Consider the following 16,973-nt stretch of genomic DNA (forward strand, 5'->3'; position numbering starts at 1 on the left):
CACAGAGTAACAGACATACAAAATTACACAGATAACAAACATATTTGCAAACATATGCAAGGCAGATACTCACCAGGAATAGGAAGAAACTAGACTAACAGATTACAGAATAAATAAAGTGACACAAATACCTAGAGAGTACAACAGGTACTCACAGACTCAAACGTTCAGGTTCACATAGAAACACAGGCACAGAACACCTCCGATCAGCGAGGGCGCACAAAGGGATTGCTGCCAAGACAAACACCCTGTGCTTTGCATGCCCACGTTCCTGGGTCTATCGGGCAGCAGATGAAGAAACCCTTGGCAGCGCCCGGACGCCCCCCGGTGGCAGCTCCTGAGAACCCGAGGACAGTTCAATCCGGGCCACAAACTTTTTCAGAACAAATCATTGTGGGAAGCTGGGAGGAGAGAGGAAGTCGGACGTGGGCGAGGGGCGGGGTGTCTGGACTGGAACCTCCGGGCCCACGTGAGTGTCTGCCCCGTTTCTGAGTGGGTGCTGTGTGTCGAGGTTGCCTAGTCAGCTTGTAGTGTAACTGTCCCGTGTCTTTATCATTTGATGCCTCCTGCCTGTGTGGACCTTAGTGGCCACATCTACACTGCAGTTTGGTGTATTATCCCCTTTACGGATGTATCTGATCTGACTCACGGCCATTTGTTTATCTGTGTTGTGTGTGCTTTTGTCTAAGTAGAGGTGGTGGTGGTGTGTGGTTTTTGTGGGCTTGTGGTATGGCTCGGTGGGCAGCGGGCGTTTGCATTGTGTAGCACGATTGTGTATTTCACGGAAGTTTTGTGTCTTTTGAGTTAGAGGCGACAGGTGGTGCAGCAGTAGACATTGTGAAACTGTGGCGTTTGCATTTGTAGCGTGAGGCTGAACTACGGACCTATGTGTTCGAGCTTGTCCGTACAGACGCCAAACAGCCAGAACTACTGAACAGCAGCTCAGAAGATTTGGGGTACAGACCCGAGAACTTTCGGAGGTGGGGAAGTCTCTATGGTCGCGTGCAGAGCGCCCATTCCACGTAAGATACCAACCATAGAGAAAGACTGCAGCGAATCTATGATCGTGGAAAGAGGCGCCCCTTGAGATGAACTATCAAAAGGGAAGAGGGTGCGATTTCCTTTACAACTTTTTTCCCGTTGTTGGTCTAGCCTCTATTTTCAAAACTCCGGTACTCTCTGAAGTCAAAAGATTGCTTTTCGTAGTCAATTGAGTTTCTTCCAGATTAAGGATAATTTATCTACTTAATCTCTATCTCCTCGGCCTCCCTCTTCAGCGACATTTGTGAGGCCGTCCGCCAAAGAACAGCCAATCTGGTTGGCTTTTCCTAAAGCTATCCAACTGTACTAGCTTTAGTGAGTTAAAACGATAATTGCAATTGGTGGACAGATTGTTTTGAAACCGCCCTAACGGCAAGGGGCAGGTCCTTCGTGAATTCATCTTTCCGGTTTCTTAAAGGCAAACGTGAAAGGAGGAAGAGGGGGGAGTTGGTCGGCCGACCCTCCATTTGATTGGTTCTAGTGCTTTTATCCGCTTGTACTCCTCTAGGGGCGGGAGATCTAGACCAATCAGGGTATGTGTTACAGGAGACACCAGTTTGATGAAAGGACCGCGCAGGAAAGGCCGAGAGTGTGTATGTGTGAGTGGCGGGGGGTGGGGGGGTGGGCAGGGAGGTTCATTCTGAGATCCCATCGCTGATTGGGCCAAGTCCTTACTCCCTTTTCTTCATTTGACCCTACTGGAGCGGGCGCGCGGGGGCCACCCAATCACCGCGTGCTCCGCCTCCCGCCTTTTCCCGCCCTCCGCTCCGGCGGCGGCAGCGACGTAGGCCAACGCTTCCTCCCCGGGTGCTACGGGGCCCTTTCATTGCCGTTCTTTTGAAAGCCGCGCTCTGATTGGCTGAGTCTCCCGGCCCGCGCCCGTTGCCTCCACGCGGTGGCCAATTGGCACCCGTGTTGCATCGCATGGGGCCACGGAGGAGGGGGAGGTGGCGGCGGCGGCCATTTTGAGCCGCCGCCGCCATTGGAGCGGGCCCCCCCCCCCTTTTCCCCCTTCGCCTCCTGACAGGAAAGGTTTAAGGGGGACAGAGCCCTGGGAGGCCGGGCCGGGCTCGGGGGCCGCCCCGGGGGCCCGGGCCATGGATGTGCGCCGTCTGAAGGTGAACGAACTTCGCGAGGAGCTGCAGCGCCGCGGCCTGGACACTCGCGGCCTCAAGGCCGAGCTTGCTGAGCGGCTGCAGGCGGCGCTGGAGGCCGAGGAGCCCGACGACGAGCGGGAGCTCGAGGCCGACGACGAACCGGGGCGACCCGGGCACAACAACGAGGAGGTCGAGACCGAGGGGGGCTCCGAGCTGGAGGGGACCGCGCAGCCACCGCCGTCCGGGCTGCAGCCGCACGCGGAGCCTGGCGGCTACTCGGGGCCGGACGGACATTGTGAGAGTGCGCGGGGCGGGGGTCGGGGAGCCCGGAGTCCGGGCCGAGGAAGGGCTGTGGGACGCGGGAGTCCGGCGCCTGAGGTCGGGGAGATGGTCTGAGGATTGGGGGATCCTGCTACCTGCCGCTGAAAAGGATCTAGGGCCCAGGGCCTCGGGACGACTGGAGGGTGGACCCTGGCATTCGGTGCAGGAGAGCTACTGGAGTGGGGGCTTTTGGTTTCGGAGATGAGGAAGGTCCCGGGGGTGTAGAGGATTCCGGAGTCTGGGGCTCGGAGACCGGAAGCCGTGGTTTCTGGAGCCGAAGAGAGTCGGAAGAACAAGAGGTTTTCTAACCGGGGGCCAGGGAGGGTCTTGGAAATGACGATATTAGGGTTTGGAGCCGGGGGGGGGGGGGGCTTTGGGGCTGTGCTAGTCCAGCGTGTGGGCTGGACGTCGGGAGTCGTGTTTTTAGGGCTGGAAGAGTTTTAAGAATAGAGGATCTTGGAGTTTGGTGCTGGGTGGGGTATGGGGAGTTCTCATATTTGGTACTGGGATGGGTTAGTGAGGTGGAGGTGCTCGTGTCTGGCCAGGGGGAAATCTGATGGACTGGGTGTTCTGGTATTTGGCTAGTGAGCATTTAGGGGATGTGGGAGACTACCATGTGATTGGACTGTGGGGGACCCCTATCTGTCTAAGGATGGCCTGGGGGACTCTCAGATCCAGGGCTGGAAGGCCAACCTTGAGTCAGGGCCAACTTGGGCATTTGGTACTAGGATACCTGGGGATCTTCTGATTGGCTTCCAGAGGAGGTAGAAGGAAACCCCCATCTCTGGGGGCAGGCAAGGGAGGGAAGGATGCCTCGCTGGACAAGGAACCTAGAGATCTTGAGCTGGGTGGATTCTGGGAACAGGTAATTCAGCGCCTACTGCTGAGTCGTCTTGGATTAACAGTATGGATTGTTTGAAGAACAGAAAAGTAGCTAGGGGTGGGGTGCGGCTGATAGCAAGTTGATGGAGTTTGAAGTCAGTGGAGTATCTGGGGGATAGAGGATCCTTCTGTCCAGGACAGGAGTGTACGTGTGGTCTAGCATATGTGGGAGAGGGGAGGGTATAGAATGGAAAGAGAAAGAAAACCTGTTGACTTGGCTAGAGGTCTCAGGATGGAGTGGGGGTAGTGTTTCTGAGACTGAGTGTCTCGAGAGGGCTCCTTGGTCCTCAGAAACAGTTATTTGTGTGCCCAGGGAATGGGGGGATCTCAGGGTGTAGTAAGGAACCACTGCGTGAGCCAGAAGGTATGGCTCAGAACAAGAGGGGCAGGGTAGATCTGCGATTGTCTGAAGAGAGAAGACCCTAGTATGGAAGGTAGGAAATGTGGAGTTAGAAAAACGTGGTTTTCTAGCAGGACAGGGGAGTGGTGATTGGAGAAGTTAAGGAGTAAGTAGAAAGGACTCCGGCATACAGCATTTGTGGTATTTCTCTGAAAAGTGGGTGCCATGAGGTTAGCCAAGTGAAGAGAGCAAGAGGGTGAGGGAAGAGACAAGAAACTGGGTTGGCATTGGGTACTTACTGACTTATTGGTGAGAGATGTGATGTCCTGGAGGGGGGCGACCTGAGTATAAATTAGCAGTGAGAGCAGCCTAGTGATTGTCCGGGACCCACATGCCGGGAAGAATACTTCCTTTGCAGAGACCTGTGAGGGAAGGAGGAGTGCATGTCTAGGGCAGGAGAGATGCTGCAGGAATGCCTATGAGGAAGGGCCAGTGGCCAGAGGTGTCTCAGAAGAGGGACTGCTAGACTCTGGACAGACTTTGTTCCAAAGGTGTGTCTATGACTTGGGCAAGTCAGTTCACCTCTGTGAGCCCTGGTTTTCTTGCGTGCACAACAGGGATAATAATATGCCCCCCAGGATTGTTATGAATGAGGTCACATGTGTAGGAGGCTTAGCACTGGCCTTGCATGTCAATAGGAGGTGGATGTTTTAAGGGTGGAGAAGGACCCCAGAATCATCCGGGGTGAGGCTGCCTTTGTGGGCACAGGAGAGATATTTGAAAAGAGAGATGTGAGTATTTGTAGGAAGAAGAGTACTGTGCTTGGAGCCCAGAAGAAACCAAATAGTTTGAAAGGCACTCCCTGTGTTCCAGTTAAGGAGATAATCTATTTCTTCCTTTTTCCTGTAACCCCTACAACAAAATCCTCTGAGCCCCTTTCATGCCCCACTGCAACCCTTCCTTCAGGCTCTGGTAAACAGAGCTGTGGCAGATCACGTGATCTGTTACTTTCCTCCCTTTGGGCTGCACCTGGTTTGTGCCCAGATGTATTTGTCCTCTGAGAAAGGATCCAATCAGTTAGCAAGTGGCAGAATAGTCTCTCCTTCCCTGTGGTTCTGCCGGTCCTGGCACAGCTACCAGTAGGGCCCTAGAGGCACCTAGCAGAGCTTGCCACTGGGGTAGAGAACCTGCTTGCTGCTCGGCCTAGGTTTCCAGACTTCTCTCTGGGTTTGGCTGCAAGGTTCTTCTTGGGTTTGCTACTCTGGTTCTAGTCTCACCTCTGAACTTTGACATGTTGTAACAACCCCAGGAATGGCTTCTCTGTTACTTTCTGGGTTCCTGTCTTAACTCCTGGTACTTCTTGGTAAACCTGAATGCAATTAGAATTTGCTTTTTGTGTTTAAGTATTTGTTTAATGTATGTCCTATTCACAAAACTGAAGGCTTCAGTGAGGCAAGCTTATTCTAAGCTATACCCAGGGTCTGGTATGTAGTGTGCATTCCACAAATAGTTAATAATATTCTTATAATAAGAATAAGCTTCTGTTCTTAGTCTGATTCCATGAGACACCTTCTCGAAACCCTTCCCACCTAGCTCCATATATTTCATGACTTCTCCCTAATGAGTCTAAAGGCCACTATTATCATAACTCCTGTTTTCCTAACTGTTCCTCCGCCACCCCCCATTTCTCTGTCAATTGGGATGGTTACTCTTTATCTTTGCAGCTATGGTGGGGTGGAAGAGATTCTTGAAGAGGGTTGGCTGTGCAGTGAGTTGGGCTGGGCAGCAGGCTGATTTGCAGCCTGAGTAGTTTTTAAGGTCGTGCCCTGAAGCCAGCTCCCTACACATCATACCACGTCATAAGACAGCTAGTCTGGTGGTTTTTAAACTGTGCTGCATGGAGTCCCAGCTGCCAATAGAGTTGTCACAGCCTTTGAGTGGGGACTTAGGGAGTGAGGTCAAGCTGGGTACTTTCTCTGACCCTCCCATCTTCTCACTTTAACCAGAGCGGTTCTGCCTCAGTTGGTTTTGTTTGTTGGGATTCTGTACAACCCAGTCACAGATGTATCGCCAATCATTTGAGGGACAAGAGGGCACGTCCTTAGGCAGTTGAGGCTGCTGACTGCCCAGATAGGTTCCATCTGAAGGGGTTGTCACACCTTTTAGCCTTTGGCAGACTGTCCCCACTGAGAATGACATTGTGTAGCACCAAAAACCCACCTCTGGTCCCAAGAAGCACCTTTCTAACTAGCCATTTCTTGTTTTAAGATGTCATGGACAATATTACCAGGCAAAACCAATTCTATGAAAGCCAGGTCATCAAGCAAGAGAACGAGTCTGGCTACGAGAGGAGACCTCTGGAAATGGAGCAGCAGCAGGCCTATCGCCCAGGTGGGAAAGTACACGTTGTACATCTCTTTCGAAGGAACTAGAATCTGTATGTGGCCTTTACCCTCTGCCTAGAGCCGTCTTCCCAGAGAGATTTTGCATCTTCCTCTTGGATGGTCCATTTGGGCTCTGTCACTCTGGAAAGGTTCTTTTGAAGGAGAGAACTTAATCCTGCTCCCGGGTGTTGAAAGAGGGGAGTCTTCATGGTATCTGTTTTCAGATGTTAGTATCAACACCCTGGAGAGTTTAGACTCAGAGGACAGTACTTGAGTCTTATTTAAGATCTTAGGATGTAGAATCCAGCAAGGACTTTTTATTTTTATTTTTTAATGTTTATTCATTTCTGAGGGGGAGTGAGAGAACGTGAGCGGGGGAGGGGCAGAGAAAGAGGGAGACAGAGGATCCAAAGCGGGCTCTGTGCTGACAGCAGAGAGCAGATGTAAGGCTCAAACTCACCAACCATGAGATCATGACCTGAGCCAAAGTTGGATGCTTAACCGACTGAGCCACCCAGGTGCCCCATCTAGCAAGGACTTTCTTTTTTTTTTTTTTTTTTTTTTTTTTTAATTTTTTCAACGTTTATTTATTTTTGGGACAGAGAGAGACAGAGCATGAACGGGGGAAGGGCAGAGAGAGAGGGAGACACAGAATCGGAAACAGGCTCCAGGCTCTGAGCCATCAGCCCAGAGCCCGACGCGGGGCTCGAACTCACGGACCGCGAGATCGTGACCTGGCTGAAGTCGGACGCTTAACCGACTGCGCCACCCAGGCGCCCCTAGCAAGGACTTTCTAAAGCTAGTTTAGTATTTAGTAGTTTCTGCATTCTGAAGAATATTGTTCCAGAAGATGTCATTAGGGACCTCCCAGGGAAGGGTTCCTTGGCTAAAACATACCTGGAAATGCAGCATGTGCTATACCACCTCTGGGAGCATTAAAGGCTCTGAGAAGTCCTGGACTGAAAAAAAACCCGTGTCACATTGTTTAAACCCAGGGTTTCCCAAATATGTGAATAAATATGTCTTTGCCGAACAAAGTTTCTTGCAGTGTCAGTTTGGGAAACACAGATGCAACCCAGCTCTCTGCTCCCATTTTACAGACTGAGGAGGTGGCTTATCTGATGGCAGAGCTGGGGTTAGCACCCAGGAAACTGGTGCCTGGGCCACTGCTGTTGGTTAATAAGCAGCATTCCCAACCAGTTGTGTCCTACCATTTAGAAAGCAGGGTCCCACTGTTGAGTAATGATGGAGCCAGAACTGCCTCCCAGTCTTGTGTTCTTGTCACTGCGTTACAGCCCTAGTGTCTGTACTTAGTGAAGTTGATTCTATGTAGTTGATTCTATCTAATTCCATTCTGGTTCATCCACAAAGTGAAATCCCCAGACATTTCTTGTGGGTGGCTGAGGATTTTACTTTCAATGTAGGTTAAACTGCAGATTTGTGTCAGGCTCTGTCAAACCTGTGGGATCATTTGGCCCAAGGAGAGTCATTTCTGTGCTGTTAACAACAGACTTTTTTTTTTTTTTTAATGTTTGTTTATGTATTTTTGAGAGAGATCAAGATTGCAAGAGGGGGAGGGGCAGAGAAGAGGGAGAGACAGAGAATCCCAAGCAGGCTCCACACTGTCAGTGTAGAGCCCGATGAGGGGCTTGAACTCATGAACTGCAAGATCATGACCTGAGCCATCTAGGGACCCCCACAACAGACATTTATCGGGGCCTCCTGCGAGCTCGGCTCTGCTGGGAAGCATGGAGGCTCTCCAGATGGGGGAGCACAGTCCCTGCCGTGGGTGCCCAGGAGCCTTCTTTCTACGCCACAGCTAAGGATCCGAGGTGGTCTTGGCTTGAGTGCTGAAATGAGGAGATGTGAGTGATCCACAGTGTCAGCATAGATGCTGGTTCCACAGTTTGCTCTCTGTTAGGTGCTTGGATTATTAAGTCACACCACAAATAGAAAGTCAGGATTTCTATTTGTGGTGTGACTTAATAAGGCCATCACACCTATAGGCCGGCTTAAGTTCAGACCCTCGCTTCTGGAATGATTCTGGGCTTTATGGTAGAGTGACTGAAGCCAGTGGAGTTAGCTGTGGGCCCACAGTGTCCTGTTGAATTGACCTTCCCACCTCCTTTTCCAGACAGACGACGCTTTGTAAGAAATGAGGTAGAGAGATTCTCTGGGAGGAATAATTAGAGAAGGTCGGATCGTGGGATCTCAAAGTTTAAAGGGATCTTAGAAATTTTCTTTATTTTTTCTAGAGAGAGAAAGAGTATGACCCAGGGAGAGGGGCAGAAGAAAAGAAAGAATCCTAAGCAGGCCCCATGCCCAGCGTATACCCCGATGCAGGGCTTGATCCCACGATGCTGGGATCATGACCTGAGCAGAAATTAAAAGTCAAACGCTCAGCCGACTGAGCCACCCAGGTGCCTCCATGTTAGAAACTCTCTAGGGCTCTCCCACTCATTGCGGACCAAGGTAGCTGCCAACTTTCCTGAGGCCTTTGGCAAAGTAGCCTAAGGCAGCTATTCACTTTTGGGTGGACCTTATTAAGAGAGCTGGTCTTTATTCAGTGCTGAAGTCCCCTCTCCCACATGAAGCCTGAGAGTTATCTGGCTGACATCTGTCACCCCATCAACTGCCAGTGCAGATGTGCCTCGCTGACCATCCCCGACTTCCCTCTACCCTGGTCCTGTTCTCCAGTGCAGCCTTCTTGGCTCCCTGGTAGGTTTCCGTTGAATCGAGCAAGCTGCCTGTGCCCAGCCCATCGTGAGTGTAGTCAGGATCCCGCCAACATCTCCTGAGGTAAAGGAACCAGAAAAGTGATAGCTAAGGAGTTTCCAAGTGTCTTGACCACCTGGCTTTGTCCTGACAGTAGAAATGAAGACAGAGATGAAGCAAGAAGCACCCACCAGCTTCCTCCCACCTGAAGCATCTCAACTCAAACCAGATAGACAACAATTCCAGAGTCGCAAGAGGCCTTATGAAGAAAACCGGGGACGGGGGTACTTCGAGCACCGAGAGGATAGGAGGTGGGTGTGTGAGGCGATAGTCCCCCTTCTTCCAGTAGGTCTCTGTGTCTGTAGCCTGGTGCCCACTGGTACCTTTGTATTAACCAAGGGGGCAGAGCAATCTGCCCTCACACGTTTGCTCAGTTCTCCCTGCACTCACTGCCAGATTCAGCTTTATTAAACTTTTGCTCCTTCCTCAGCTCCTCCCTTCTCATTACCTACAGGGTAAAGTCCAAATACTTGGCCTTTCACATGTGAGATGCCAGCTTGCCTTTTCAGTCCTTTGCCTCACTGCCCCATCATCCTGCACAGTGTCCTATTCTTAATGGCTGCTCAGTATCCCTTGATGAAAAGATTTATTTCCTGACCCTTTTCCCAAACACATCCTTCCATCTATTGTCACACTCACTGCTTTCGCAAGGTACCTACCCTTGGGCTGGACACTGGGGACACAGAGATGATTTGTTTGGACAGTGGGTTTTGCCTTCTTTTGATCCCAATATAGGGCCTGAGACAGACCCATGAGTAAGCCACAACCTAGTGAGACCAGTAGTCACAGTGTGTGTCAGGAGGTCAGAGGAGGGAGTGTCCTCTCTGCCCTGGTTATTTTCCTTTCCTGACAAGCCCTTCCTATCCCTTTGCCCCAGCCCCAGTTCCCCCACCCCCACTCCCACCCTCCCTTCAGTTTTTGCATGAAGACTTTTCTGGTCACGCAAACTAGGAATGACCATTACTTCTCTACTTGTCTGGACTGGTCATCTGACACATTTTATTTCCCACCTGGTGGATTCTATCCCCTCACTGCCTTGTGACCCTCTAAGACAGGGTCTGGGTCTCTTGGCTTCAACCAAAGCTAGGCTGTGAAACTACCTCCTACGAGTTTCTCCCAATGCCTCCTACTGAGCAGAGCCCTAGGGTACTTGCCTGTGGGGAACAGAGGAAAAATACTTGCTCTGATTCGAGGCTGGCAGGGAAGGCTTTCTCAGATGAACTTACTGTGTGATGAGGTCCTTCTTTGTACAGGGCTCTGCCTTAGCCCTAGACTGGCAGGGCCAGAAGGGCATTCCACCAGAGGGAAGCCTCCCAGATGGGCCAGGGGTACCTGATCTGGGCACATGGTCGACAAGGTCCAGACTGTTCCAGACAGGACCCTGGGCATTAGACCCCATCCTTCTGTGCCTTTGCTTTATTCCTGTAAGTTGGAAGCCAAGCAGTATTTTAACATTAGTCCCTTTTTAGTGATTTGGTAGGAGATGAGTCTTATTCATAATTTAGGACGCTTGACGGAAAGAGACTGAAAAAATGGGTCATTTCAAATACTTGCAGATGTGGAGTCTTAGGAAGATGTGGGCAGATTGTGATTACTGGGTTTTATCTGAGCCTTTGCACATTCCCCCTCCCCGGCCCAGCCCCTTCTGGGCTACTGTGCCACCCATCGCTAAGAGTCCATCATGGAGGCTGCTCCCAACATGCACAGGGCATGGGTCAGAATCTCGGGGTGTGAGAGAGTAGTTGTCTTTGAACAGGCTGGCCCTCTGGAGCAGAGTGTGCCCTCTCTAGTCTCCATCCTCACCCTAGGAGTTAACAGTCCTTGCTGTCGTTGCAAGGATGTAGGGTTGCACAGTTGTTTTGCTAACCTCCGTGAGAAGAAATCAAAATCCAGGAAGCAGTCTGGAGGCCACTTGTCAATTCCAACAGAACCTTCATTTCCCTTCCTCCGTGCTCATCCAGCTGTTCTCATGTGACTTAACCCCTTTTTCTGACACAGGGGCCGCTCTCCTCAGCCTCCTGCTGAAGAGGATGAAGATGACTTTGATGACACCCTTGTTGCCATCGACACATGTGAGTCCTTGGGGTGCCCATCTGATTCTACTCTCCAGTCAGTATTGGGAAAGTCGGATATGAGAAACCGGGCTCTCGAGTGAGGTTGCTGGTTCAGAGACCGAAGACCTCCTCCCAGCTCTAGCTGGGATCCTGGGCAGGATCATTCTGTTTCTCTGATCTTCTCTTCAGGGAGGCATAATGCTGCCCTAATACCTCAGAGGATTTTCAGTGACACTCATCAGAATGGGTGCAGGGGCAATCTGGAAAACCCTGAACGCCCAGGGGCTTGTCGTCTAACCAGGAAGGGAACCTGAGTGCACCTGGGGAAACTTAACTCTTTGACAACCAGTTCCCCAGTTTCCATCAGCTGCTCACGTTCCTGGTGAAACCAATGCCACCTTGTCCTCTGAGGCTTAACCTGGCCCGCCTCGCTGTCCATCCTCCAGTTTCTTTCCGCTGGATAAGTGGCTTCCCCTAAACTGCATCTGAACCCGAGGGGTGACGGTGATAGAGGTCCTGCCCCTCCTCAGACTGAATCTCAGTGGTAGAACCTGCAAATCTGACTTCAGGAAGAAGTCGATCAGGTCTGAGAACACTGTACTTTTCAGCAGAGCAGAAACTTCACAGCAAGTCACGTATTTCTCTACTCAGCTTGTGCTTCTAGAGCAGTGCCTACATACTTTGGAAGAGAGAAAGATATCTTGTACACAGTCCTGTCTATCACAGGATTTCAAAGCCCGTGTACCTAGAGTAAAGCTAAACTTTTTTTTTTTTTTTTTAATATTGGGTGGCAGTGATCAGTGAAGCAGCAACTGATCAGATGGGGAATGTACAGGCTATGACTCTCAGCCTTGAGGGAAAAGAGCCAGCCTGCTGGATGGGGTGGTCAGGAAAGACTTTCTTAGAGGCCTGACCAGCTCCTTGAAGAGTGGGAAGAGTCAGAGCTACAGCAGGAGAGTCCAAGGCCCGCAGAGGAGATGGGAGCCTGCGGTGAACCTGCACAGCGGTGCCTGGGTGGCAAGTGAGGAGCCGGGTCAGATGTTTGTGCAGCTGTTGGCAGCAGGAGTCTGACTCCCAAACTGAGCTAGCACACGGAAATGGTTAAAGTGAGCGGCTGTGGGATTCACCTTTTTAAAAATGCTAAATCCCTTGAACATGATGAGGATATGGATCCTCTCCCTAGCAAATGTATATCCCTGTAAAGTGCGTTTGTGTACAATTTGGGGGGGTTCCCCTGACGGCCATCCTTGGAACACAGCGAGGTGAAGAACCCAATTCCTATGCATAATGGCTGCGCTGATCCTGTGCAGAGGCCCGTTTGCATAGTCTGGAGCCTTGCTCCTAAACAGGAGAATGGTTAGGCAGTGCGGCTGGCTTCTCGTGCACCTACCCTCATGATGCGTCGGCTTGTATACTCCTGGTTAACACTCTCAGGGAACTTATCTTTGCCTGTGCCTCTTTTGGGAACCTTTAAAACACCAGCCAACTCCTGGCTTTTTCCTCTACAGATAACTGTGACCTCCACTTCAAGGTGGCCCGAGACCGGAGTAGTGGCTACCCTCTCACGATTGAAGGCTTTGCCTACCTGTGGTCAGGAGCCCGTGCCAGCTATGGAGTCAGAAGGGGCCGTGTGTGCTTTGAGATGAAGGTGAGTGGGAGCAACAGAAGGGTCAGGGACAGAAACCAGGTCCATCCTTTGGAATTAGCCTGTCATCAGCCACTTCGGTCAGAGCCACGATGGCAAAAGAGATTTAATTGAGATTTAATTGGACTGTGTGTCCAAGCAAAAAAAAGCATGATGGACTCAGGAGAACTGTCATCGCTAAACACTGCATCGGAAAAGCAAGCCAATTGTACATTGCTTTGTTGAGCTAATTTTTCCTTAGTGAGATTTGACCCACGTATTATATAGCCAACCTCACTAGGTATGACATGTTTGTCGAACTGGGAAAAGGAGTAGTTTGGAAGAAAAATGAGCTAGAAAGTGTGGACATGGACCCTGCCAGTTAGAGAGGGTAGAAGGAGAGCTGGGCAAAGCTCGGTCCTGCCACCAGGACTGATCCTCTACCAGGACCTACCAGGCTATCCTCTACCATCATCTCTCCATAGTCCAGGTCAGGTTCTGTTTATGAAAAAAGCACACAGTCATGGTCAACGGAAATTCAGATGGCACAGGAGAGTATAGGGTAAAAAAAGCAGAAGTTAGGCTCCGATCCCCCTGGTGCCCATCCTACCCTCCAGAGGTAACTTACATGTTAGTGATTTCTTGCGTGTCCTTTCGGTAGCCAAACTTAACTGACCGTTAGTATCTACAGAACCGTTTGCACAAGCTAGATACATGCCAAGTGCCTTGCACGAGTATCTCCATTAATTCTCACCATACCGTCCTGAGATAGGCAGTTATCCCCGTTTTTTAACAGGGCAAGCTGCCAGTGTTCTCGTTTCTGATTGACTAAGTCTGTTGATTGTGAGTTGCGTACTGTTTCATGTGCTGCTCATAGAGAAACGCTGCCGATTAAACTGACAGAGTGCTTGCTTTCCACATCAGTTGTAAGATCTGTCTGGATTTTGGAACAGCAAGATGGAAAAATGTGCATCCGAAAGTCAAGAAAATAGGTTAACTTCACAGAAACCACCGACTAACATAGATACGGTTGTTAGGCAGTCTAACCTCTAAGGTTACATCAGAAGGCACCTCTTATTCTTTCTGCTTCTTAATACTGTGTTTTGGACAACATATTCCATAGCAGTATGTCAACCCTACTTCACTCTTTCTGACCGCTTCATCTGTTCTGTGACATGGATGTGCCATAACATGGCCAGTGTCTTGTTGGTGGGTTTTTGGAGTTGTTTTTAACATAAACAGTGTCACTGAATATTCTTCTGTGTGTGTCGTGTGTTCACACATACACCTCTGATTGCATCTGTAGGGTTAACTGGAAGTTGAATTGCTGCGTTATAGAGTAGATGCATTTGCAGCGTCCCCACCCACCCACTCCCCTTGTTTTTTTTTAAGTTTATTTTTGAGAGAGAGAGCGTGGGGAGGATCAGGGAAAGGGAGACAGAGAATCCCAAGCAGCCCTGCTCTGACACCACAGAACCTAATGTGGAGCTCGATCCCACGAAATGTGAGATCATGACTTGAGCCGGAATCCAGAGTTGGATATTCAACCGACTGAGCCACCCAGGCGCCCCTGCATTTGCAGTTTTGATAGAGGTTGCTAAATTGCCCTCCAAAGACACTGTGCCAGTTTATCCTTCTACACTAAATATGACAGTCCCTGTTTTCTCTGTAGCGTGTTAAAATTTAAAATTAACTGTACTTTTGAAACACCTATCTCTGTGGCCCTGTAATTTCCTGAGCCTTTCAGCGCAACAGGCCTTTTGGAGCACTTAAACACCTTTTCCCCAGCAACAAAAGCCATTGCTGATTTTTAATGCCTGTGTGCTTCTTCCCTCTTGTGTTGCCTTATAACCTGCAAGCCTCTAGGCACCAGTTCTGAGCCTTCTTATTCTTTGTCCCCAGATCAATGAGGAAATCTCCGTGAAGCACCTTCCTTCCACAGAGCCCGACCCACACGTTGTCCGTATTGGCTGGTCCCTGGACTCCTGCAGCACCCAGCTGGGTAAGGGGACGTCAGCCTAGCAGTCCAGAGAGTACAGCAATGTGTCTCTATTCCTGGATTCTCAAACTTCCTAAGCTTCTCTTCCCAGCGTGGGACTCAGAACACGACTAGCCTAGGCTGGAGCACACAGTCTTTAGGCGTACAGGATTCAGCTGGAAGGACCATAATCCTATTAGCTTTCCTATGAAAAATTTAGTCTTCATCTTTTAGGAGATGGTCCAAAGTTCTCTTTAGAGAGCTGATCCTTTTCTTAAAAGATCAGTTGTCTTCTGTCTTCAAACCATGCTGAAAATAAGTTCCTCAAACCCTGTTAAGTTCTGTTTGGGGTTTTCTGCCCAGAGCCAGACCCAGAGTAAAAAGGGAAGCAGAGAGCATTGGGGCTGGTTGGCAGAGAGGCAGGGGCTGCTCATTGAGAGGTTTTGAATTTTCACAGGCCTCCAGGCCTCAGTGACATTGTGACCCCAAGTGAGTGATTTCCATGACCAATGCTGAGATTTTCTGCTTTGCTCATATAAACCTTCTGATTATGAAAATAATGTGTGCTCTTTGTAACAATTCAGGTCACACAAGTTGGGGAAAATGAAAATCCTCCTAAACTTGTGAGATAACAGCCGACATTAACATTTTTATCTACAGTCTTCTGGATAATTCTTTTGTTCTTTGTATATCTCAAACTGGGTCACACTATGCATACCGTTTCGTGGCCTGATTTCTTTTTCCTACTTAGCGTATGCTGGGTATGTTTTTATAGATAGGTATAACTTTTTTTTTTTAACAATGTTTATTTATTTTGAGAGAGAATGCATGAATGCATGCATGAACGAGCAGGACAGGTGCAGAGAGAGGGTGAGAGAATCCCAAGTAGGCTCCCCGCTGTTGGCACAGACCCTGACGCGGAGCTCAAACTCATGAACCACGAGATCATGACCTGAGCCAAAATCAAGAGTTGGACGCTTGACCGACTGACCCCGACCGCCCCTTAGATAAGTACAGCTTTCTGACCACTGCATCATTTTCCTTAAGTGATGTGTAGATCTGTTAAGTTGATTGCAATTTTTTGCTGGTAAACTCTTGAGTTGTCCACGTGTATGATCTGATTGTTCACGTAAGCCTGATCCTTATAGTAGAAATGCTAGGTCAAGAGGAGTGGACAGTTTCATTTTGATAGATGTTCACACCCTTTATTTCAGGCTCCTATTTTATCTTTGTCTCTGTTTTTGTATGTCAGTGGTGGGGAGGTGGTACAGGTAAAGATTCAGAGCCCAGAATGGTCAGTTGTCCAAGGCCAACAGCTGGTGTACAGAAGAGCTGGGCCCAGAATTCACGTCTGTTGGCACCTTCTTTTCTGGTAGAATGTTCCTTGGTTTCCTGGCCAAGGGTCTGTACAACCCAGGTGTCAGGCAGGGCCCTTGGAATCTCACACTGCTTCAGCCCCTGGTTCTGTGGCCTGAGGAGATCCAGCACCTTTCCTAACGGTTAGACCTCACAGTCTCCAGAAGCAAAACCCAGCCCCGTTCCTGATTTCTGCCCCAGACGCGCTGACACCAAAAATTGGTGCCACTAGTAATACTTGACTGAATGTGAGTGCCACTTGAAAGGTCTCTTCTCTGTGTACAGCCTACCTTCTCCCTCTCTCCCTCCTCCCTCTTTTCAGATTCTCCTTCTCTTTGTGCAGTTCAGTTCAGCTCCCACTCCCAGATTCCACCCCTCAACCCTCCAGGCCCTCAGAGTTCTGCATGATGAGGGCCTTCCTTTCAGCAGAACCTTCCTCACTTTTCCCCACAAAAGCAACTGTTTAGTGAAGCTAGTAATGAAATGACTTTTTTTTTCTTTAGAAGTATGTGGCAGACGTAGTGACCATGGCGGGTTTAATCTGCCTTTGCCCGTTTCTTCCGTCAGGTGAAGAGCCGTTCTCCTATGGCTACGGAGGCACTGGGAAGAAGTCCACCAACAGCCGGTTCGAGAACTATGGAGACAAGTTTGCAGAGAATGATGTGATTGGCTGCTTTGCGGTGAGTGCTGGCAGCCCGTGGGGGTTGGCAGAACCAAACGTTGGTCCTGTCAGCTGGACTTGCAGACTTTGTTCCCAGAATACCTCTGGTGATTGTCCGCCTCATGTCCAGCCTCTTTTGCTATGGCTCTTTGTCTTTCTTTACCAGACTGGAACGTTGACTGTCATTTTGTGCAAAATTCTGCCATTCCACCCCCTCTGGTCTTTCGCGCGAAGCTGTCAGATGGCACCCTGGAGAGGTTTGGGGACATCAGGTGTGCACAGCCTTCCTCCAATCCCAGATACCAGAGGGACATTTTCTAAAAATTTTTTTAATGTTTATTTATTTTTGAGAGACAGTGTGAGTGGGGGAGAGGGAGAGAGAGAGAGAGGGAGACACAGAATCAGAAACAGGCTCCAGGCTCTGAGCTGTCAGCACAGAGCCTATCGCGAGCTCAAACTC

At 49.9% G+C, this 16,973-nt stretch overlaps 1 protein-coding gene across 4 annotated transcripts in view; it reads left to right on the forward strand.

Annotated features, from left to right (window-relative positions):
• The first annotated feature begins 438 nt into the window (after positions 1–438).
• Positions 439–16,973, forward strand: part of HNRNPUL1 (heterogeneous nuclear ribonucleoprotein U like 1) — a 36,934-nt gene continuing 20,399 nt past the window's right edge. Inside the window, exons 1-7 of one of the 4 annotated variants that reach the window (XM_032591423.1) lie at positions 439–469; positions 5,950–6,072; positions 8,938–9,091; positions 10,839–10,912; positions 12,403–12,542; positions 14,421–14,520; positions 16,420–16,532. In XM_032591423.1, coding sequence (XP_032447314.1) covers positions 5,955–6,072; positions 8,938–9,091; positions 10,839–10,912; positions 12,403–12,542; positions 14,421–14,520; positions 16,420–16,532 — 699 coding nt within the window. In that variant the 5' untranslated portion in view covers positions 439–469; positions 5,950–5,954. Of the gene's footprint in view, positions 470–1,997; positions 2,434–5,949; positions 6,073–8,934; positions 9,092–10,838; positions 10,913–12,402; positions 12,543–14,420; positions 14,521–16,419; positions 16,533–16,973 lie in introns of those variants that run through there. The other 3 variants (XM_030299773.1, XM_030299774.1, XM_030299775.1) reach the window with 3 other exon arrangements.

The sequence above is a fragment of the Lynx canadensis genome, chromosome E2, assembly GCF_007474595.2.
Source record: "Lynx canadensis isolate LIC74 chromosome E2, mLynCan4.pri.v2, whole genome shotgun sequence".
Lineage (NCBI taxonomy): Eukaryota > Metazoa > Chordata > Mammalia > Carnivora > Felidae > Lynx > Lynx canadensis.